Here is a 23,967-nt window from a genome sequence, read left to right on the forward strand (position 1 = left end):
TTTATTCAAACTGATTCTGCTGAGGATAGAAAAAAGACTGGCAGCCCAAAAGCTGAATGTCCTGTTGAAAATATCGCTGCTTTGTTACAGCAGTTGTTGAGCAATCTCCAACATCGGTATCTGGACGTGCCTAGCAATTATGTATTGATGAATCGTCTGTTTGGCGGATTTACATAACGATGCGCATTTGTATCCTTACAAAATTCTATTAGCACAGGAACTGAAGCCAAGAGATAATTATCAACGTAGACATTTCGTCACCTGGTTCCATGATCACAAAAATCATCTGAAGTGGTGAAACTCATTTCACATTGAATGAATTTGTCAAAAAAACGGAATTATCTCATCTGGGGAGAAAAAGCGCTCGGGTAAGTTCACAAAAATCAGTATATCTACTGAAATGTACTATTTTTGGGCTGGTTGTTTTTTTTTTTCGAAGAGGAAAATGAAAGAGCTGTTACTCTCAGTGGGCAGAGCTGTAGACCACTAATTGAAATTCTTTGTGGCCTGAGCTTGAACGAATAGGCATACACGTTGAGCCAGCCACACGGCAGTCACAGGAAAATATTGCATTATTGCGTTCAAAGTTTCCCGGCCAAATAATTTCACACAAACTGGCTATCTAGATCACGCGATCAAGCTCCACTATATCACTTTTTGTGGAGCTTTTTAAAAAAGTAAAGTCTATGTGAATAAACCAACAACCATCACAAAGCTGAGCCACAACATTCATTATCAAATCATATCAAATAATCATAGCCGTAAAGCCTTTGGTAAAACCTGGGGTCTGAAACCTGTTGTGGTCCTATGGATATACATAGCACTTATCAGACTTATCATTATCACTTATGCTTCTGTGGTTTGATGGAGACGGACTATGGTTAAGTCCACACGTCGAGCACTGTACAGGCTGCACAGAAGTGTATGTTTATGCCTTAAATGCTATGCTTAATTTGCTCCCCTTGGATCTCAAGATATCACAGAAAGCAATAAAAGCAATGTGTAGGCTCCATAAATATGGGTTCGGAACTTCGGGGCACAGATAAAACTTTAAGAACTATATGAGCGGTATCACTATTTATGGCACCTAAGGACAACCTTATACCCATAGTTTCATTTGGTAGGAAATTCGATGTCAAATATACGTTGCGTGGGAAATGGAGTTACCCACAGTGCATTCAAAGAGGTTTGACGGATATTTCCTTTACCATTTGGTCCAAGAATAAAATATATTCTGGAGCCGGATGGGAGTTAAACGGGAGTAATAAGTACATTACGATATGGGAGGAATGACAACTGTTTTCCACGCGGAAATTTTTGCCATTCTCAAAGTAGCAGAATGGATAATTAAGAGGAGATGAAGCGCGAAATAGATTGAATTCTTTAGTGACCGTCAGGCTTGCTCTAAAGGCTCTGGAGAACGCAGAGCAAACCTCAAGGATTTTTTTAGAATGAAAGAAGAATCTTAATTCTATTGCAAGACAGAATAAGCTCGTATTTATATGGGTTCCAGGACTTTGCGGGGTTCAAGGGAATGAAATTGCTGATGAAATGGCCAACGATGGATCAGCGGTTCGCCCACGCATTTTCGCTATGAGTGTCCCGACTTTGCTAGAGCAAGGCCACGAGTTTCAGGTTCCGCTGTCATAAGAACAAGTAAAACTCATTCTCTCAATTTTCAGATTTAACAAAGAATCTGTAAAATTCTCACAAGTCCAACTACCTCTATTCTATCCTATAGTTTTCCTTCTGTTACTTCTCTCCTTCCCTCCTTAACTCTCTACCCCTTCACTTTCCAGAGCTTTAAACACTATGGGCTTTTTAGCCTGAGTGTTTTAGGAGTTGCCAAATCTCTCAGTGCTCCTTGACTCGACCTTTCAAATTTCAATTTCAAAAAATCATTCACGAATAATCAATTTAATTTTGCCAAAATCAAAAAGTTTCAAAACCCATGTATATTAATCGAGGATATCCAACAATATTTTTTTGCGAAGATTTTTTGTAGAATTTTTATAGTAGAGTGGAGATTTTTTTGAAGATTTGATTAAACTTACTTTATGCACCCTTTCAAAACTGACCGTACCATTCTTTGCGTTGGCGAAACGAAATTAATCATTTGTATGTAAAAGTATGGGTGCATGCACTGTATGCAGCCGCTCGTATGGACTTGTAAATAAAAGCTATTCTGAGATGCGCGTGTGAAATGCCAATGCGTCGGACGAGGGTGTAGCCAGCCAAACACAAAGAGGGGCTGAAATTTTTTGAATATTAAAATGTGTTTACAGCGCTATAAATAATATATGAAAGAACACTATAAGCTAACAAGTTATTGAGTATTTTTTTAAGACATCGTCTAAAATTAGATCCTTTAAGGGGGAAGCTGCTTAAATTGGTAATTTCAAGCATTTCCCAATGTATTTAAATATAGGCATACAAAGTTATAGAGTCTAATTCTCAACGTTTCCGTAGATACAAAGCTAAAAGGCAGAGATGTATGGCATTGCATGCTAAATTTCTAGCAATTACCTGATTTATTTCATTATAATTATTATTAATCTATGCGTTATTTCTTATAATTGGCGCGTATACCCTTTTTGGGTGTTTTAAGCCGACTCCGACCGGCATATATTTTTTATGAGGAACTTTCTCATGGCAGAAATACGCGCGGAGGTTTGCCATTGCCTGCCGAGATGCGACCACTATTAGAAACAACTTTTTCTTCATTTTTGGTCTTTCACCGAGATTCGAACCTACGTTCTCTCTGAATTTCGAATGGTAGTCACGCGCCAACCCATTCAGCTACGGCTACAGACTATAAAAAACAGATTAACGCTAAACACTAGTTAAATAATTTATCAGGTAAAATTTTGAAATAATATCTTGTGGAAGACAGACCAAGGCCAATGGAATTTGAATTAAATTCTCTCAGAGTTTTAAAAAAAATTCTCAAAAGTTTATGGTAATCGAAACGAAAATGAAAGTGATGGAGAGAATAGTCCTTCGACTATCTAGTCATTTTAGATTTGTGTGCCAGCACCGACCCTTATACTCGTAGAACCTATGGAGCTGGATCAGTGAAATATAAAAAAGCAATTGCAGAATACGACTTTGTAATGGTATAATTTAAACCACTTTAGAAAGAGAATCTAGAACCAATAATTTCATTTAGATTGGATCCATAACCACTAAGGTAGAAGCAAATGCATAGGGGAGAAGACGATTTACAATAAGAAACATAAAAACACTTCTTCATATATGTATAAATACAACTTATTTCTTTTAACCCAAGCAAGGACGTTATATAAATCAGATAAAAAGTTTATTGCGCCTGCTGTGCTTGCAAATATCACCTTAACTTTAACAGACTGCTTTAAAACCTTTTCAAGAACATCGCATGCGAATATACAAAGTGAAGTCGAAAGGAGCTTTGTTCTGATAACTTCGAGTTTATTTGTTCAAAATAGTCCCCTCTGGTTTTGGGCGATCTAAAAGTTTTTCGAAAGAGTGTTCCAGGTCATTGACCGGCATGACCTTCATGATGTCGGTACAAGCCTTTGGGATGCCCTCTGCGGACGCAAAACATTTTCCCTTCATGACCAAATGCAAATTTTCTGAGTAGGTAGAAGTCATAGGGAGCCATATCAGGCGAATACGGTGAGTGATTGATGGCTAAAATGCAATTTCAAGTCAAAAACTCAGTCACAAGAGTGGATCGATGAGATGGTGTATTTTCATGCAATAAGCGCCAGCAAATTCGACGAATGCGATGCAACAAACGCTTCAAAACGCCAAGATAGAAAATTAAATTGACGGTTTGGATCGCGATTTTTTGGGTGGTGGTTCGTCTGGGACTTCCATTCGGCACTTTGACGCTAAGTTTCAGGTTGATGTTGGAAACATCACGTTTCATCACCAGTAACAATATTGTAATGGAAACTCTTGTCTTCTCTCGCCGCTTTAATGAGGTCGTTCGCATGTTGAATTCTGAGCAAGTTTTGGTCCTCAGTTAACTTGTGCGGAATGAAACGTGCACAGACCTTTCGTAAGCCCAAATTATCAGTTAAAATGCAATAAACCGATGTTTTGGAGATATTCAACTCCGATTCCATGAATTTCAGCGAAGATTTCGGTTCATTTTTGATAAATTTACAAACAATTTCAATGGAGATTTCGGTGATTACTGATTTTGGGCGGCTCGTATTTTCTTTGTCATTTATATCCTCACAACCATCTGTGAAACATGTAAACTACTCACGAGCTCTGGCACGAGATAGCCAATCATCGCTATAAACTTTTTCCATCAATTCAAATGTTTCAGTAAACGTTTTACCGATTTTAAAACAAAATTGGTATTTGTTCGAAATCCATTTTTGTACCGATGACACAAATATACTGACACTTTAGACGCAATAACTTCGCTTCCACTGAACCAAATGTCACCAAGCGAATGTCAGTGGAAGTAATTAGTAGTAGCAGTAGAAGAACTAACTTCCAACGCACTAACTCATTAAAAAGATGGCGCCACCAAAAACACAGCCTTGTTTATTTTGGACTTCACCTCGTATGGCATTAACTCGAATGTACCGGTTTCCACTCTGTTTTTTTTTCTGTTTGGCTATTAGAAAATTCAAAGTCATTCTCTTTTACTGCGTTTTCAGGTATTTCACAAGGTCGTATTTCGGCGGTCGATCTATGCACTTTTACCAGATCTTGAACTCTTTTTTATGTGGTCGGCTCATTTAATAATGTCATTGGTTTTCGACTGAATAGATTTACTAGGGATACAATTGCATAAAATCGTAACACAGCATAAATTTTGGAAATAATGCAAAAGCATATAAGAATCACAGCTTTACGGCAGGCAATGTGCGACTGATATGATTTTTTCTAGTGGAAGGATTTCATTCTAAGCTTAACTATTTTATTCAAGTTTATTTTGAAACCGTTTTTGTTCGCATACATATTTTTCTTGCTGTCGTTTTTCACAGTGAGTATTACAGAGTAAGCGTTTGGCAGCTATTATCTGCAATTGGACAATGAAAACATTTTATATGTATTTCATTATTGAAATTATATACACACAAATAAAAGAGAAAATAGACACAGATTTGCGAAAATTTCCTTTGATAGATAGATTCCTTTGATATCCTTGAAAGATAGATTTTAAAAAATGGCATACAATTCATGATTTGGTCGCTATGAATTGTTTTTCGAGATAGCGCATAACGAACGAAAAACAGCGGATATTGGTGGGGATTTATTATTGTGAAATCAAATTTCTCATTACATAGTTTTATAAGAAACTCCTATTGGTTTTATTAACTTAAGGTTTAGTTAACGCGAATTACTTTTATTGTCGCCACAGAGTTAATAAAGAGTATCAAACCTGTATCAATGGGAATTATTAACAGAGGTATTAATTAATATTTTTTGATAGGTTTTGGAAATTCAAATACTTTTTGATCTCATGCCCCTTCTATTAGCTACGCCCTTGACTTCGGGTATTGTGAGGAGGAATATAATTAAGCAAATTGGTCATTGAATGGTTGGGAGGCTTACAAATCGAATATGTGAAATGTGCTGTTTGTACGAAACTAACTAATGAAATAAATCATCGCTAATATTTGATATTCAGATTTTTAATAAAAGCAATAGTCATTGTGAAATAGACGAAAACAAAAATAGCATTTAGTTTTGTGAACTATATAGATGTATGAATAGCATGAAGTGTAAATAAATTTTTAATATTTCAATAAAAAAAATAATATAATTTTAACGTGCATATGCAACACATGAAAAGTTATGCTTATTTTCTAAATAAAAAAGAATTTTTCCTAATTCTTGCGATAATTGCATAAAGTATTTTAGTTAAAAGTATTCGCTTTTTTATTGCTTCTGACTATAATAAATTTTATTAACTATTTCCCATTTTAAGATCAGTATATTAAGCTTTCATAGGATGAACCAGATAACACTCAGGCTTTGCTATTCTTCTCTGGCGCAATACATAGTCGGCTATTAAATACAGAAAAAATTACCCATTAAATTGCCGTTGCAGCGATATCAAATCATTTGTCCGCCTGCGACTAGGGCACACAATCGCCACACATTCATACGTTTTCAATAATTCCAGCCCTCTATGCTGCCAACACTGTCACTCATCCTCTTTAACGATCTGCCATCTACTCGACGACTGCCCACGTTTTGAATAAATCAGGAAAAGTATTTTCCGAAACCAAATACCTTCTACACTGTTAAGAACTACTTTCTCAGAAAATATATCAAAACTATCAGAATTTCTAGTTAAATCAGGATGGAAAAAATTGATTTGATGCTTTCTCCTCTAACATAGCTACTATATTTTTACCAAAGTCTTAATGAATTAAGTTTTTCTAGTCTCACTTTTACATTTAAGACCTCTAAGCTAACTATCTGTTACTTTTACATCAGCGAGCCGAAGGTCCTGGCAGTCAGTGCTCCTTTTTTACGTGTAAGAATAATTGTATTATGATATTATTGCACGTCTGTACATAAATAAATAAATACAGTAAAGTCGTGTTTACGCAGTGATACTCGTAGGCACATAAGCCTCATACATGATAAAGTTAAAGCCGAAGCTTAGCTTAATACTCGTAAGTCGTGCTTTTCCTAATCGAACTTTAGAGCTTTTCGAAAATTGAACGAGCTTTAAGAGTTTGTAAAGCCTACAATAATCAGTATTGTCAGTCAACTCCAATAATCAGCATTTAAGCTTTACTCCAAAAAGCCCAACTTCAACGTCGCTGGATTTTGTTATAACAGTTAGCGCGAAACTTCAATAGCAATAAATAAGTGGCATTGTAAGTGTGCTAAAAGCTAAATTGGTGGCAAACATTGATGCTGAATTGAAGATAAGTAGTCGCTGAACAAATGGCCCAGATGGAAAATCAAATGATTTCAAGTAGTATGCGAATCTTTATAAGCAGCGAAGAATAGGGGTGAACTTTTGAATTTCAGATTTCTTCAATACTTAGTAATACTCAAGTAATTTTATTGTATCTGGTTTTTTAAGAGCTTGAGAACTTAAAATGATCACACAAAACGGAAATATTGTTGAAACGAATTTTTTTAATATATAATATTCTGGTAGATAATTTCTAATCATGGCATTCATTTTATTTTGTTTTTAATGTAATATTCGGATTATGTGCTCCGCGGCAACGAGTTACATGGTTCATTACATCAGTCCAATTTTTAACTACTATTTCCAATAAAACTGGCCGTGTGGCGTCAATGGTGGTTTGAATATTGCAATAAATCGGTTGCTAAGCGCGCTGTGTGGCAAGTTGTGCCGTCTTGTGGGAACCAAATGTTGTAAAAATTCAGTCCGCATAGCTCGATAGCGCTCGACATACACCGTAACTGCAGCTCCTTCCTCATTTCTAAATAAATAAGGACCAATGAGGGCGCCAGTGCTTTATGAACATCGCGTAAAAAAATGATTTTCCCAAAGTAAATTTCCACAATTTAAAACCGTTGTTCTGTCATTGGAAGATTCATGATGACTTGCCAAACTTTTGGAACGGAAATGTAAATATAATTTGCTATTTTCAGCTGTCAAACCATGGTTCTCGATATCGGTGGTTGTCATGCAGCTATGAAAATACCTGATATTTGGGTGGTTTTAGCGGAATGACAAACGGTTTTGCGAAATTTGAATTTTTGTCCAAGTTACTGATAATAAAATATTTCTATCATATTTTTTCAGAAACTTTTATCTCAGAATTTATTGATCCTATACAAAATTTTTGTTAATAAGAATTGTAGAGCACGAACTAAGATTTAATAAAAACAATTCATTGGAATGGCCAAACTTAATTTTTCTATAATTTTTTGTTGTTGTGTTGTTGCCTCAAGGGAATAACTAAAAGCCATATATATGTACATGTTTTCATTATAGTTGGAAGTGGCCTTAAGCATTGGAAAATATTTCTTTTAGGTCACACATTAAAATAGAAAAATATCATCGCGAGTGCATGGCGATAATGTTTTGTAGAAAATGTTCGTAGCTTGCCACTACGATGTTGGCCGAACAATATGGACGGAAATTTACAAATTAATTTATCGATAAAATCGAAACCATATTTTTATTAGGTAAGGTTAGATGCCACTCAGGCCACGAAATGGATCCGTTGTGAGCCGTAGTGGCTGCACTACACTTCCCCTTCTAGATTGAACCATCCTGAGCTTATGACAAAGCGTAAAAGGTTGTTGATATCTAAAGTTTATAGACTAGCTATATTCATTAAGAATTAGGAACTTAAATATCGGTTCCTGCTTCTGGCCAGAGCCGGGCATGTGCAAAAAAGATGTTGAATTGCTTCCAACTCTTCCTCATTCCTGCAGCTACGACAGAAATCACGCATGTAAACGCCTAGTCTCCTTGTATGATTTACTATGAGATATTGTCCTGTGAAGGTCCTTACTAAGGTCCTAATTTGAAGTGTACTCAGTTTTATAATATTCTTGCACAGACGTAGATTTAGCCTTGGCATTATTTGCCTAGCGATTTTACAGGTATTGGCACTAATCCATCTTTGATTTACGGAACTGATTACTGCGTCCATAACAAGAAGCTTACAAGTTGCGAGAGGTACCCCCATAAAATTATTTATGTTTAGCATATACGTACCTTCTCTTGCAAGTTGATCAGCCCAACAGTTCCCTGGTATATTTCTGTGGCCTGGAACCCAGCATAAGATAATATGATGTTGTTTGGCCATCTCATTAAGAGATTGGCGAATTTTTAAAACACTCCTTGTTGTTATTTGGAATGCATCCATCTATATTAAGGCATCCTGAGTAGCGTTTAGTTCCGCTTGAAAAACACTACAGTGATCCGGTAGTCTAAATGATTCACTGATAAAACGCTCTTCGCAATGTAACTCTGATCCTAGACCGGTATCCATTTTAGATTCATCCGTGTATAAGTAAGCACCAATTAAGCTATAAGCAATACTCGTAATGCAATTGCGACATGACCCGGACGCTGAATAAGCAAGCCCAATAATGTTGGGAATAACATCCGGCATGCGTCGATTTAAACCAACAGCCAAATATACTGACACCTCGATCAGCAAAATTAGTTTCAGCAATAAATATCCGGCATGCGCCGATGTAAATCAGTTGTCAAAAATGCTGACACAAGTAGAAATAAGTAATATTAAGGAGAGATTTAGTAATTAAGCTTTGAGTTGTAAGTTGAAATTTATAGAATAAAGGTCTTTCGACCAATAAAAAATTTTTTTTTTCCATCGTCCAATTTTCCGGACGATAATTTATATCTTAACGGATGTGTTGCTTCTTCAAGCCATTCCAGTCTAGAAGGTATTTTCATTAAGAAATTCCTTTCGAAACAGAGAATGTGAGCGTGATAATCACAATCACTGGGTATATCCAAATAGGAGTCTCAGATTATTGAATGTCCATGTGTGGCAGTCTTCCGTTGTGGCAGATGTAACATGATATCCAAAGCCATGAATGGCGTGGTTTTCATGACGCCAAATATTGCTAATTCCGCTGACCTCTGCACCTTTTTCAATAAATTAGAATAGGTTTCTTTGAGCATAGCACGTCACCAGACAACATTTCCATATAGAAGAATGGGTCTGATGACAGCAGTATAAAGCCAATGAGAAACCTTAGGTTTAATTTCCCAGATTTCACCTAAAGCTCTTTTACAGGCAACCATATTTTTGTACTTATAGCTTTTTATGCATGTAGCAGTTAAGTTCCAACTTTAACAAATATATAGTTTTATAACTTAAAAAACAACAACAAAATATCTGTTTTAACAAAATAAAAATTAAATTTATTTAACCATTTATTATTTATTATTTTTACGGGAAATATAATTATAAATTATTATATTAAACAATCAAGGAAACTATCATCGAAAGTGCCCTGAAAACAAATATATACCAATATATTAAAGTTCATTCTCTACAATTTTTTTCTAGAAGCAATAGATTTTGATATGAAAATTCTTGAAAAAAAGTTTGATTAGCAATTTATTCAAAAGTTTGATTAGCAATTATTTAAAAAAATATTGAAATTTGGTAAAACCTTGTGGCGCAGTGCTACAAAAGCCCAAATGCGATAAAATTACTGAGTATGAACAAAATCTGAAATTCAAAAGCTAACGGCCAGATAAGACGCACCTATTATGAGTAAAACCTTCATCAGTATCTTCATTCAACATCAGCACGACGTCTGTCCAGAAACTTCTTTCTTGACAGAACCTTATTTTGCTATAGCAATTAGTTTAGGTGCATTTTTTAGAATATTCGAACTTGAACGCTCATAAGCCGTAGCTAAATAAAAGGAGGCAAGATGTCCGGTGAAAACAAAGCAACTGTGAGGCAGGAGATACCACTTCAGAATCGTCCAGATAACTCCGATTAGACTTCCAATCAACAGTGTTAGCTGCACCTCAGACGCTAATTTAAATGTTGCCGATTTGCCCGTGTCAGATCAGGGGTAACCAAGAAAAAAAACATTCTGCTCTGCTTTGCCTTACTAGCTCATAGGATATATAATTTGCTGAACTATTCATCTAACTAACTAACTACCCATTTAACTCTGATAGCGAGGTATTAAGAGGCAATTGAGCCGGAATTTAGGCCTTCTCTGACTACTTTCGCGCGCATCATGAGTGAACCTAAGGCCTTGATTAACTACTCCCTATGAGAATAAATATACAACACCTCAAAAGAGGAGTCACAGTAGTTAGCGGACAATCGTTTTCATCTTTAATAGTTTACGCTTCCACATTGTCAATGCTGTGGCGACCTAACCTTAAGCTTGATAGGGAGTTCCTGGCAAAATACTCTCTCAATAACCTTTCTATCCAACCTCGAAGCCAAACCCAGGTTGGTGGGGTCCTATTTCCAATATTTATTTTACTTTTTTTTCTTGTGTCTAAGAATTTCAAGTGTCCATAGCGTCTTGATGTTGTTCCACAAATGAAGGGACCTACAGTTTCAAGACGACTCCGAACGGCAGATATTTTTTTATGAGGAGCTTTTTCATGGCAGAAGTACACTCGAAGGTTTGCAATGCCTGCAGAGGGACGACCACTATTAGAAAAAACGTTTGCTTTATTTTGGTCTTTCGCCGAGATTCAAACCTACGTTTTATCTGAATTCTGAATGGTAGTCACGCACCAGCCCATTCGGCTACGGTGTCCGTCGTTAAATATTATCACTTTATTAATTAATACGTTTCAAGTTCTTAGTTTTACTGTCATAAGAAAACACGCGAATAGTACCGTTGCTGGCAGCATCACAAAGTGGAGAGGGAGCATCAAAAGGAAGGAAACAGTGCTTCTAACATATTGCTTAGCAAGATAGAGTTACCATATAAAATAAATTGTTAAAATTTAGGAAAAATATTTTGCAATTAGTAGAGGCGATAGTCGCTATAAATACAAGCATAACATATAACAGATAATTTTAACGGAACTTTTTCCACCAGAGTTCCACCAGACGAGGTCACCACTCCACACCACATTTTCTTACTTCTTCTTCTTAGTCATTTCCCATATAGTTAATGGATATTCGTGATAGCTTTCTCTCTAAGATCAGACTTACATAAGTCTAAGATCAGACTAATAAAGCAACAGCCCCCAAGTACCAAATGGCAATGGGTGTAAACCACAGAAAATCTTCTTTGAAGAAGAAAATAAAATTTTATTTAGCTAATAAAATTAACTATTTTTTATGATATTTAGGTATCATCTGCGACAATTCATGAAAATACTGCGCCTCCCAGCTACACGTTTCTTCGACGGGAAGTAGGCAAAAATCACTACAAAGCACGATTTCTCATCCGTTTATCTAAATAAATTTTACAATTTTATCAGCGACATTCTAACCTTTTAAAAGTTTGCTATGCCGCTTTTACAAATTGTGCCCGCCAAGGTCGTTGTTTTATGCTAACGAAAGTTGCTCTTACAAACTTTTTTTTCATGGGAATTTGCAAATGCCGCCAGCATAAACAACATGGCAAATGCCTGTGATTATGTTGCACGAATAGAGCTATTGTCGTTCAGCGAACAAATTTTTGGCTTGCTATAAATGTAATATTGTGTCAGACATGCGGCAGAAACCAACAAAACAATATTAAAATCGGTTGCCAACCTATTGTTGAATTTTTCTTTTCGAATTGGTGGCACCTCGGTGAGTGGGCGGTGTGGGTGCAAAAATCAAATGCTACTTAACACAACATTGAATGCCACAAATGAGGGCACAGCTGCTTTTACAATTAGTTGCTTAACAGACTTAGGCCAATGTTGGTAGTGGCAAATGTTAATGTTGTAAAACGATTTTGATTGCGCATAATTAAATGCATTTATCGTCTATAATTACGAAATATTTCGATTTATATAATTCATTCTTAGCGAAACCACAACATTTTTTTACCCGCGTATGTAGTTATTGGAGCGATTAATGGAATTTTATAAGCGCTTTGCGTCAGGTGAATGAAGTTTGAACTTTTAAGTTCGTTGCTTGAGTCTTTTGTGTACGCGCCGTTACGCGCTGAGCAAAGCTACATGTGATCATTTGAGCGTAAGGCTGAAGATACTGAATTGGCTATAGTTCAAAAATTTGTGATTTATTAGTTTATTTTGCCGGCAACGGATCTATGCTTGACTGGTAAAAGATTGATGTTTATGCAATGGTAACGTTTAACGCAGAGAAACTATGAAGATTTGATATTGAAAAACTTGCACATGATGTTTTTTTTTTTTTTAATTTCGTTTTAATAGTTTATTAAAATATACATAAAAATATATTCAGCATCGAGTACGTGAAAACAAAACATACAAAAATGTGTTAGTGCTCAGTAGTCAAAACTGCGCTTCTCTTCATTCTGCGCACTGACTCCAATTGCTGTTTGTACTTAAGTCATTTTCATTCTTGCAAGATGAATAGGTTTTCAATTCACTCAAGTCAGCCAAATATATTTATTACTGTACAAGTAATCCTTATCCTTTTCCACATTCCAGTCCAGTATAATTCACATTATTTGTACTTAGTTCGCTCACTATACTCTACTTGTGCAAGAAACCATGACCATAGCCATAGCTCAGACCATAATGACCTAGCGAACCGTAAGATGGCGCCGCATATACAGCTGGAGCGGCATGTACTACAGGAATCGATTTGTATGAGGCGTATGAGGTAGCCAATGGGGCGATGGTCTTCACCACCGGTGCAGCCACGATGGGCGCACTGTAAGTCTTCACAACTGGTACAGTAGCCACGACGGCGGGTGCTTGATAGGCTGGGGCAACAATGCCGCTGTAGCCGTTGTAACCCAAACCATGACCAGCAAGTCCATAGCCACTAAGGTAACCGGCAGAGGCTACAGCGCAGAGAGCAGTAAAAGTGACGATCTGAAAGTAAATAAAATAAGAAACAATTTGAAAAATGGATTTGCAAGGCAACAAATATGTTACAACAACAAAAAATGAATGCTTTTTGATGAATTTTAAATTATGTAAATAACTCTGTTAGACAAAATTAAACTTTTGCCAAAATAAAAAAAATCCAAAAATGGATTCTGGTAGCGAGGATAGAAAAACATACACCAGTGATTCAAAATTTACGCAAATATTTTATTTTAGAGAGGTTAAAGTTTTCACCCTTTTGCACATTTTTAGGGTAAATCGGATATATTACCCTTATATTGTAGATGAAAGATATGCTCAGCAGTTCTATGGAAAAACAGCGAATACAAATTTTTCATCATTTTAAGCCTCTAACTTCTCAATGGATGGGTTATGTGTGGGAAAGTGCTAAAAATGCTCATAACAGAGTGTTATGGCACTCTATGGTTAGAATGCACCACAAACATTTTGGTCAAAAAATTTCATTATAAGTCTTTTAATACAGCAAAGCACAAAATGCAACTTGAGCGCCTGAAATAATAATTTTTCTAGTACGCATTAAATTTGATTTTTGACAGCTCGTTTCTGGCGGTCTTGTGAGTCTTCTTCATATAGCAAAGGCCCGCCAGGATTTTGTATGGAAGAAAAATGCAACACCAAAATTGAAAGGACTATAAAACTTCATAATCGCTACTCCTTTAGAACTCTAATTTAATTAAAAAAAAAATTGAAAATTTGTTGCATTTATTTCAAGTATGTACAAAGTTTAAAACTTGGTATTATATGATTTTCATATGACTGGATTTTCATATAGAAATTATTACAATTATATATGAAAAAAATAAGTTGTCAAAACTTTTTAATAAGTCCCTGTGATTAATCCGAGTGTTGCTTAATGCAGTGTACATTTTTTTTCGCAAATGTACGGCGCTAGCCTATTTATATATTAGCACAAATCTGTATTACATTTGTCCCTTAAAATCAATATTCTTTAACACACTATCAAACTGTATTTTGCACACCGATATTTTTGTTCACCAATATAAAAAAAAATATGCATTTAGTCCTTTACATCCTTGCACTGCTTACCAATTTGAACATTTTGTTTGAAGTTAAAGTTTTTTTGTTGAAAATTTCAAAAATTCGAATTTGCGAGCTGGCAAAAAAATAACGAGATATGGTTAACCACAAATGTTGTTATGCCTTAACTCTGCAACTATGGCGGATATTTATACACAAATATCAAAAATAATTCTGCCATATTACTAAAAAAACACCAATAAACAATATTTTGTGACATAAAGAAAAATTGGCATATTGAAAGCAAATGAGGGGCAAAATCATATTCAAAACCGCTACGAGAGTGTCGACTCAACCGACAAAATGCAAAAAAAAAAACCAACTACATACAACAACAACTCCGGCAGGCGATGCGCTCAGCTTGGGAGAGTGGCGCGGCTTTGCCACATAAATATGTAAAGCAAAAAAAAAAACAAACAAACGAACATCAACAAGCCGGATAGAATATGCGCGCATGCGTTGAATAAGCTACAAGCTGCTAGTTTAGAGCGACAACAACAACGCCAAATAGCGTAAGCCGGTCCACTTGGCATTGGTGATGATCGGCGTCAATTAAAATCACTACTCTATTTGTAATGGTAATTTTATTGGCTTCATTTATGACAGCCTTAAAACTCAACAATTGAATTAACTATAATTTTTGTTGAAGTGTTCTTTTTTTTTAAATATCCATTCAAGCAGTCAAATGTGAACAGGTCGTTTTTTGAATTCACGCACCGGAAATCTTTGGATAAGACTCAATTTATTTTTGCTCAATGCTACCTTTGCTTTATTTTGAAGCTAAGCCGTTTTCATTTTCAGCCTTTGCCTAACTGCATGCCTAAAATTACAGTTCAAATGCCTTTTGTGCACCAACTACTTATAAAGCGAATTAACAGTCGAATATACTAAATTATGCGTTAGTGCACTTTTACATACTTTTTCTCAATACAACTCAAGCTAATTTTTTTTTTTGTCGAACAAAAAGTTTTTTTTACATCCCTAAACAATAGGCCGGGTCGATTTGTGGGGAGGCAAAAAAATCGCCCATTGCTCTGTGAAAATCATATTCTAGGGATCAAAATAAGAAACTTTGCCGAAGGAACCATACCTCTAAAACGAATTCTGATGTCCCCCAATTTGGGTCGAACTTTTTAGTTTCTTTTCTCATGTAAAGGCCAAAAATGGTGATATTTGGAAATGATTGTATGGGGAACCCCCCAGGGGAGTTCCAGGGGGTGTGCCACTGGCATGGGTGGATCGGCCGTCCAAAGTTAGTGGGGGTCGGTCATACATTTGGACTTGATTGGAGCGCTCTAAATGGGTCAGAGTGGGATTTTTCGTTCGACCCAAATTGGGGGACATCGGAATTCGTTTTAGAGGTATGGTTCCTTCGGCAAAGTTTCTTATTTTGATCCCTAGAATATGATTTTCACAGTGCAATAGGCGATTTTTAAATCGACCCGCCCTACTAAACAATATGAATTCAACCCATACGCGTCTTTGGTTGGTAAACAGAATGCAGGTAACACTGCTGTGCGGCTTACCGCATCTAATCACTGAGGAGACTTAAATGGTTACACTCGGTCTGGGTCCAACTAATCCTGTTGACTATTGTTTGAATGAGCCATATTTTAATATCTTATTTAGTACTAGAATTCCGGCTAGAAGTGAGTGGATTGACAATATACCTGGTCGGAAAAACTACTTACGACGCTTTTCTCTCAAAGTTGCACTATAAAATTGGCTTTGGTGCCTACTGTAAGAAGTCAAAAGTAAGCGTTTCAGCTCGTCTTTCTAATCACTGTAGTGAATTTCAGGCTGAAATTCTAAACATTAATGCGGTAACAGTCTGGTTAGGCAAAAATGTGACTATTTTCAGGGAAATTCATATCTATTCTGAAAGAAAAGTGACAATTAAATCTCTTGGTGGGATTATCCCTAATTCCGCAAATGCCAGGTGTCTCTTAACGAAGTGACAGAATATTTACGCATCCATTTAATATGGGGATCAGAGCATGGTGGGAAATACCAGGGAATTGTAGGGCTGACAAATTAGCGAGAGACGGCACCAGCACTCACCTTTCTCTTGGTATGAAGTTTGTAAGCATATCTCTCCGAACCCACAAACTGCGTGGTAGCATAGCTATATCAGCCAACACGAGATGGGTTGATAGTCTGACATGTAAACAAAAATAATTAGCCAAAATGGGACATCAGGCGCTCAAAGGTGCTACTTCTTCGGTCAAAGAAAAACATTTCTATGTTAGTCGGTTTGATCACGGGCCACTGTGCCCTAGGTCGACATGCTCAGAGAATGAACGTACCTCATTTTGACTATTGCAGAAGCTGCCAGAATGAGAAGGAGACATCTTCTCTGCCACTGTCTTGGGTGGCATGCCACTAGGTTTAGATATTTTGGATCATCGTTCTTCACTGATTCTGATGACCTTGCAGATATATATGTGGCAGACAGATGAATTGGCTTGCACATAAAACAAAATGGGTTAACGAGGAGTCACAGGGAACTGCTATTGTAGATCGTCAATGGTCTACCTATCTCTGCATTTTTTAAATGAAATATTTAAATAAAATAAATATATTAATGTGTGTGAATAAGTAATACTGTGACAAAATGATCCGCCACTTGTATGGCGCAATTTGGATGGGCACTTTGCGTTACCAGCAAAATTGCAATAAATATAAATTTTTGCTGATTACTGAAAAAAATTCCAGTAGCCAGTAAATTTTTACTGATTAATATTGATCGCTCTCTGTGTTACTCCCAACGAAGCTGGTGTGAGGATGATTTTTAGATAAACCACATACATTATTGTATGCTAGAGCTTCGAAATGAAAATATTTATTGGGCCATTAAATCATTTATCTCTTGTGGCATTTTTAGCGCCAGTGGGTATCAATAAAATTTTAATCGTACTATAATTTAATGAATAAAAATGTTACTGGCAATGCAAATAATCAGTAAGTTTTTTTTAATTACTAAAAAATTATAGCACTAAAAATTTATATTGCAAGATTTTACTGATTACTAATACAACTAATACCTAATTTGTACACACAGAGGACCTAATCTTATGGCTAAAAATCATTTTTGAGTAGATTAACCACCATTTAGATACTTTTTTTGTAAAATCTTCGGTTGGGCACCCGGTTCTGACCTTTTATCATCCTTTTCAAAAATCCCTTTTAAAAGGTTATATCCATAAATCGAAAGAAAATTCGAATTTAGAAAGCTACCTGGAAGCTCAATCGTTAGCTACAATAGAAATATATGAAATTCACGTCCAAAATCGAAAAATTCCGGGAGAAACTTCTAGCCAAACCGGGGTGCCCAACGGAAAGCTAATGTGAACTCTTTTTTCGCTCTATTTATTTTTTAGAGTATACTGCAACAGTAAATGTCAACTGAATTCAACATATCCTGAAACGTCGCGTAAGGATGTATGTATCGCAATTAGAAATCTCAAGGGAAAATGTCTTAACGCGCAACACAATCTTTGTTATACGAGCATTCAATTTTTCAGGAACAATAGAACGGTGATTCAAAAGTACTTTATATGTAAAAAGCCATAAGTTATGGTAAAATAAATGGGACGAATTTAACACAATTTTTATATTCTTTGAAATCTTCATTGTGATACCATTTCGTTAAACACAGTTTCAGTCAATACTTCCCATCGCGGTATGTAAAAAAATTTTTATAAAGGGTTCTTTTAATAAGAGGTGTTATTTTGATATTCAAAGAAAAATGCCATCTTTTAATATAAATGATCGGATGTTTATTTCATTATAAAGAGAAAGGTATGCGGTTAATAGTGGAAAATAACATCAAGCAAATGACCACCACGACCACGCTTACAGGACAATATCCGTTTCACGAAATTTTCCATAACCGAATTGCAAAGTGGCTGCCCAATGTCCTCGATAGCCTCACGAATTCCATCTTTGAGGTCTTGAATCGACCCTGGGCTGTTGGTGTAGACCTTCTCTTTCACGTGGCCCCAACGAAAAAAGTCACAAGGAGTTAAATCACAAGATCTCGGTGGGCAATTGTGATCACCTCTTCGAGAGATAACACGGTAAAAGATCAATGGTTTCGTTGCTTGTATGGCACATAGCGCCATCTTGTTGAAAATTAACGTTGTCCAGATCAATATCGTCCAATTTCAGCGATAAAAAATCGTTAATCATTACTCGATACGCAATCCATTCACCTGTAACACCTGTTATTGGAAAACCCTTTACTATTTGCTTTACACCACCCTTGAAATTCCTATACTTCCTTATTTTAGGGAAGTTCTTTTACAAATTCCCAAATTATTTCTGGTATGAATATTTAAATTTCCACCTTCTATGGGCACTTATCGATCGGGTCCCCTAAATTGTGGACGTTCTTAGAATCAAATAGCTTTAACTTTAAACCAAATATCCCCGTTTATGGAATAATTTCAATCATTTATTTTACGGTTCTTTTCGGAAATGCACTCTTTGAATAAATTCTTATTCGATATCATTGGTGGTAAAGGCTGGTTAAATTTCAATTTCAAAAAATTGTTGTCATTTCCCTTTATTATGATAATATAGGTATAGCTCAATTACTTACGGAGCAAAATATTGACCAAATGGCCGCCGCGGCCTTGGCGCCACACCTCCATCCGATGGTCCAAATTTTCGATGACGCTGAGGCATAATTGAGGTTCTATGCCGTTAATGTCCCGAATTATCTCATCCTTTAGCTCTTGAATTGTTGCTGGCTTACCTTTTTCTTCAAATAACCCCAAAGGAAGAAGTCCAGCGGTGTCAAATCACATGATCTTGGCGGCAAATTGACATCACCGCAATGTGAGATTATTCGGCCATCAAATTTTTCGCGCAAAAGAGCCATTGTTGATTATATATTCAATTCCTATTCAAAAAATAAATGCCATGAAATTATCCACCATTCCAACAATGTTTCTGTTTTGTATAATAACTTTAAGTTATCGGGCTTTTAAAAAAATACTCGATACATATCTTCTGCCTCCACCTGTATCATAACGGCAGATGGTGGAGCAGATGAAGATGTCAACTGCGGGCTAAGCAAAGCAAGGGCGGCATTCGGGCGAATACATACAGGATGAGGGAGTTCGCAAATCTCCAGGCGCAATAAACTACGAATATTCGGCTCATGCGTGAAGTCCATATTGTTGTGAAGAAGCAAAACATGGCTGACCTCTTATACCATCACACAGAGGCTACAATCTTTCGTCAGCAAATACACCGGCATCATCTGCAGAATATTCTGGAAAAACACCATCAGTAACGACGCACTGTGAAGCTTAAGAAATGAGGAATCCATCTTTAGGCAAATCAACTGCAGAAAGTGGCGATGGATATGTCACAGTTGAGAAAACCACGAGAATGGCAATGGACTAGAGCTCACAAGGGAGTAGAGGTCGCGGTCGACCAAAAACACTTGAAAAAGGTCGATGTTGCGCGAACTAGCAGATGCCGGCATCTCATCGGACGGTGCAAAAACAACTGCATAGAACCGTGTACGATGGAAGAGTATTGTCAAGGGGTTATGCTCCCGAGAGGAGTGAACAAGGAAAAAAATATAAAAGAAATCTTCTGCCACCAGCCATTCTAAAGCTCTTTATTATTTTTTATGCATATTTCTGGTAAAGTACGAGGTTTTTGGTGATTGCACAAAAGAAGATATTGAGATAACATGAACGCATGCGTAAAACTGTGAACTAAAGATCTTTTGTCATCCTAAATTGTATCCGTACCCCCAAATATTCAATACACCTAAAGAAAACTGAAGAGTTTTGTCTTACGGTCTTAAGATAAACTATATTTTTCTTTAAACTATTAATGCAGAACCAGACAAGTTCGTACATTCATACAAAGTGAGCTGGCCCGTCCAGCTGGTGGTAGCAGAGGAAGAGGAAGGCCTCCTCTGCGTTGGAAAGATCAGGTGGAGAAGGACTTGGCTTCACTTAGTATGTCCAATTGACGCCGGTTAGCATGAGAAAGAAACGACTTGCGCGCTTTGTTGAACTCGGCCAAAATCGCGTAAGCGCTTATCGCGCCAATTAAGAAGAAGAGAGACATAATCAGTGAGCAAAATTAAGAGCTCTATCCAAGTGGCTTAATTCAATTCCCCTAAAGCAGTATTTAAAAAACTGTGGTTGCCTGAGCCACCCCCAATCTTCCGCAAAGTTTAGCATGCTTTGAGTATATCCAGTAATTCACTAGCCTCCCAGACGTGGAACAGCCAAGACCAACAAATTCTACCAATAAATTCCTCTAGTGAACGCATTTCGCTTCAATAGTTTCAAACAAAAAAATACAATAGTTTTTTCTTGGTTTTTCAACTTCAAAAAATTATTCATATTTAAGTATTTCCTTTCGCTTTTATTCATATCATTTTTTAAACTTTTTCATTCGTAAAAATATGTGTTGTATGTCAGTAGTTTCACAAGGAAATGTAATTGATATAATTGCCTACTAAATTACTTGCAACTAAACGCAAGAGCAAGCCAATGCAACAGTAACTACGTATGTAAAAATGTACTAGAATGTAGCGCATTCATACATGTTTTCATAAATAAATATATGCAAAAAAGGAAGGTCCCTGCATAATTTACAGTCTGCCACAAGCGAGCGGAGCCGCTATGATGTAGAAATTAAAATATTTATTTAGAAACTTCATTCATATATTTCTATTGCAAGCACAGCATTTGTGCGAATTACTAACAAAAACAAAATCTTACAAACTTAAACTTTGACTACGAATAAAAACGAAAGAACTGTAAAAGTCTATGTATGGAAAAGAATTCAGTTGTACTTATTTAACGAAGCAATTTTTTTTAATTTCCACCAATTCGTAAAATTTTATTTTAAAATTTTGCGCTTATTATTTTACAGTTTGGTACACATTATCTTTAAATATGTCCAAATATTCAGTCAGTTACCACACCCTGTAAATTTAACTGGTTGTTCGATTAATATTAGACAAAGTACTCTTGCATGAAAATCCAATCGTTTGAGCGATACTTCATACAATTTTCTTAAGTATACCTCACAGAAATAAGTACATGCGCAAAGTTTTTTTCGATATGTTTCTTATAGTAACGGTACATTTTTGTTGCCAAAGTCAGTATTTGCAATCCAACTTAACTATTCGCTTGCCAATTTCTTCTTTAGTCATTATTCTTAGTACCGTTATTACAAATTTGTGTTGCGAGATTTGGTTTTCATATGAAATAAGTACAATCAGAGATCAGTATTGATGTGGCAAGCATATATAGTAGAGCAAGTTATCAACAAATTTTGTGTTATTTGCATTGGTATCATAAAGAAAAATGTAAGTAAAATAGATTACTTCTTTTGAACAAAGAATAATTGAATTATTGATGGGTTAATCCGTAAAATGCCACGTGGAAGACATTTATCTCATGAAAAGCGTGGCCTGATTAAAGGGCTAAGCGAAAGTGGCAAACAAATTCATGCTGCTAAAGTAAATCGGCATAGGAATACTATCAGCAACTTTAACATCGGCCAAGTAACATCGACATCAGATGCAAATGAGAAAATCGTCGTATGGTTGCGCAAAAAGAAATGTCTTGGAAGGATATCAAACACCATTTAAGTCTTAAGGTCACCGATAGACGAATACATCAAATTTTGGTCGAGGACGGAACACTTAAATATTGTTTGTAGGAGCCGGTACCAAGACTATTAGCACGCCACATTAAGGCTCGTTTAGCATTTGCCGGAAAATATAAATTTTGGACTAACGAATTCCGAAACGTTGTATTTTCGGACGAAAAAAAGTTCAACTTAGATGGTCCAGATGGTTGCCAGAAATATTAGCGGTACCTCAGGCAACTACCTCAAACGCGCCATAAGCGGAACCATGGTGGCGGGTCTTTGATGATTTGTGCCGCTTTCGGACATGGTGCAAAGTCTCCAATTTGTTTCATTCCGAAAAGAACCAACTCAGAATTCTATGTTGAAAAATTAGAGGATGTTATCATTGAGTTTGCGGGAAACAGATACGGAGACGACTGGGTTTTCCAGCAAGACAACACCCTAATCCATACGCCTCGTTTAGCTAAGGCGTTCCTATCGTCAAGAAAAAGCCAAATCAACGCTGAATATTGATGTTTCACACTTAGAGAAATACAAATAGTGGCCAACCAGTGCCTCTTTCACCTTCTTAACTTAGTACCATAACATGAAATCTGTATTCGTCACTAAAGGTGGCGTTCAAACAAGGTGAACTTAGGTTACGATGCTTACTACACTTCATATGGATGAAGATGGGTCTCATTTATACCTTGAGGCTATTTGTTGTACCATTTATTAGGACTCAAGAATCCCCTCTAATTCCCAATGTGGTAAAACCACCTCTTAGCTCGTATACTGTCCATGAAATACTGTGAATGCGCGGTAATTCCAAGTCTTCTAGGCATCCAAAGAAGTAAGAGTTTAAACAACGACATCAAAATCTGGGCTGTGGTAGAGGAGATGCTCAATGTTCTCCATCTTCTGCATATTCCTGCACCTGCAACAGAAGTCATTTGAGGAAAACCTGGTAGTTTCGCATCAGGCAGTACCCGATAATGATATCAACCACAGTACTAATGGAAGACCCATCTAGATTGATTAGGGACTTAGTTCTGTGCACATTCCTTCTAAGCAAAATATATCTATTTATCTTGCAAGTGAGCTCCATGGTCCTCCTACTGTTGGCTTTCACGATACAGATCGACCTCATCTAGAGCTTGCATGAGGATAAAGGAAAGCCCACATTTTGGACGGAATTTACTGATTTAAGATCAGTTCCCCTCCTAGCCAGCTCATACGCGATGAAGTTTCCTGGGATGTCTCTATGTTCGCGGTGCAGCGCTTAGCCAGCTCTTAGCAAAAGCTCTACATTCAAATGCTATATTTGAAGGAGTATTATTGCACTGTAGATCACGGTTCCGCAAAAATAAGCAATACTACCTTGTTCCAACAGATAAAGTTTCAGTCTATTTACTACTGAGTATACAAGTACAATCGAAACCTGTGTCTTAAGAAATATTTCAGTTTAGTGTTAAAATCTTAAGGTCTGATCACAATGACCAATTTCTAAAGAAAGTATTTCCGTTTGTCTAATTTGATTTGTGCCCAGAGGATGAAGTCATTTCGGTTCTTTTAGAGGATGCAAATATTTTCCAGTTGTCTTCTATTTCCTAGGATATTTTCACAATTTCTTGATTCTTTGCCTCCGAGTCGATTTAGCAAATTGAGTGGTGATACTTTTGGTGTTCACCTTTTTCAAGCACTTTGTATATGTATGAGTATTTGTTTAAATTATTTTGCCCAGTTATTTACGAACGGTCACGTATACAATATTTTGCCAATTTTGGTCAACAAAAACACAAACGAAGAACACAAACCGAAAGTACCAATCAATTCAT

The 23,967-nt window shown here is 36.4% G+C and overlaps 1 protein-coding gene across 1 annotated transcript; it reads right to left on the bottom strand.

Annotated features, from left to right (window-relative positions):
- Nucleotides 1–12,789: 12,789 nt before the first annotated feature.
- LOC129241696 (cuticle protein 64-like) lies at nt 12,790–14,614 on the bottom strand. The gene is made up of 2 exons (XM_054878166.1): nt 14,522–14,614; nt 12,790–13,438 (listed from the first exon to the last, which is right to left on the bottom strand). The coding sequence occupies exons 1-2, from the start codon at nt 14,531–14,533 to the stop codon at nt 13,094–13,096; spliced, it is 357 nt and encodes a 118-aa protein (XP_054734141.1). The 5' UTR covers nt 14,534–14,614; the 3' UTR covers nt 12,790–13,093.
- Between the last annotated feature and the right edge of the window lie 9,353 nt (nt 14,615–23,967).

This window comes from Anastrepha obliqua, chromosome 3, assembly GCF_027943255.1.
Source record: "Anastrepha obliqua isolate idAnaObli1 chromosome 3, idAnaObli1_1.0, whole genome shotgun sequence".
NCBI classification, from domain to species: domain Eukaryota; kingdom Metazoa; phylum Arthropoda; class Insecta; order Diptera; family Tephritidae; genus Anastrepha; species Anastrepha obliqua.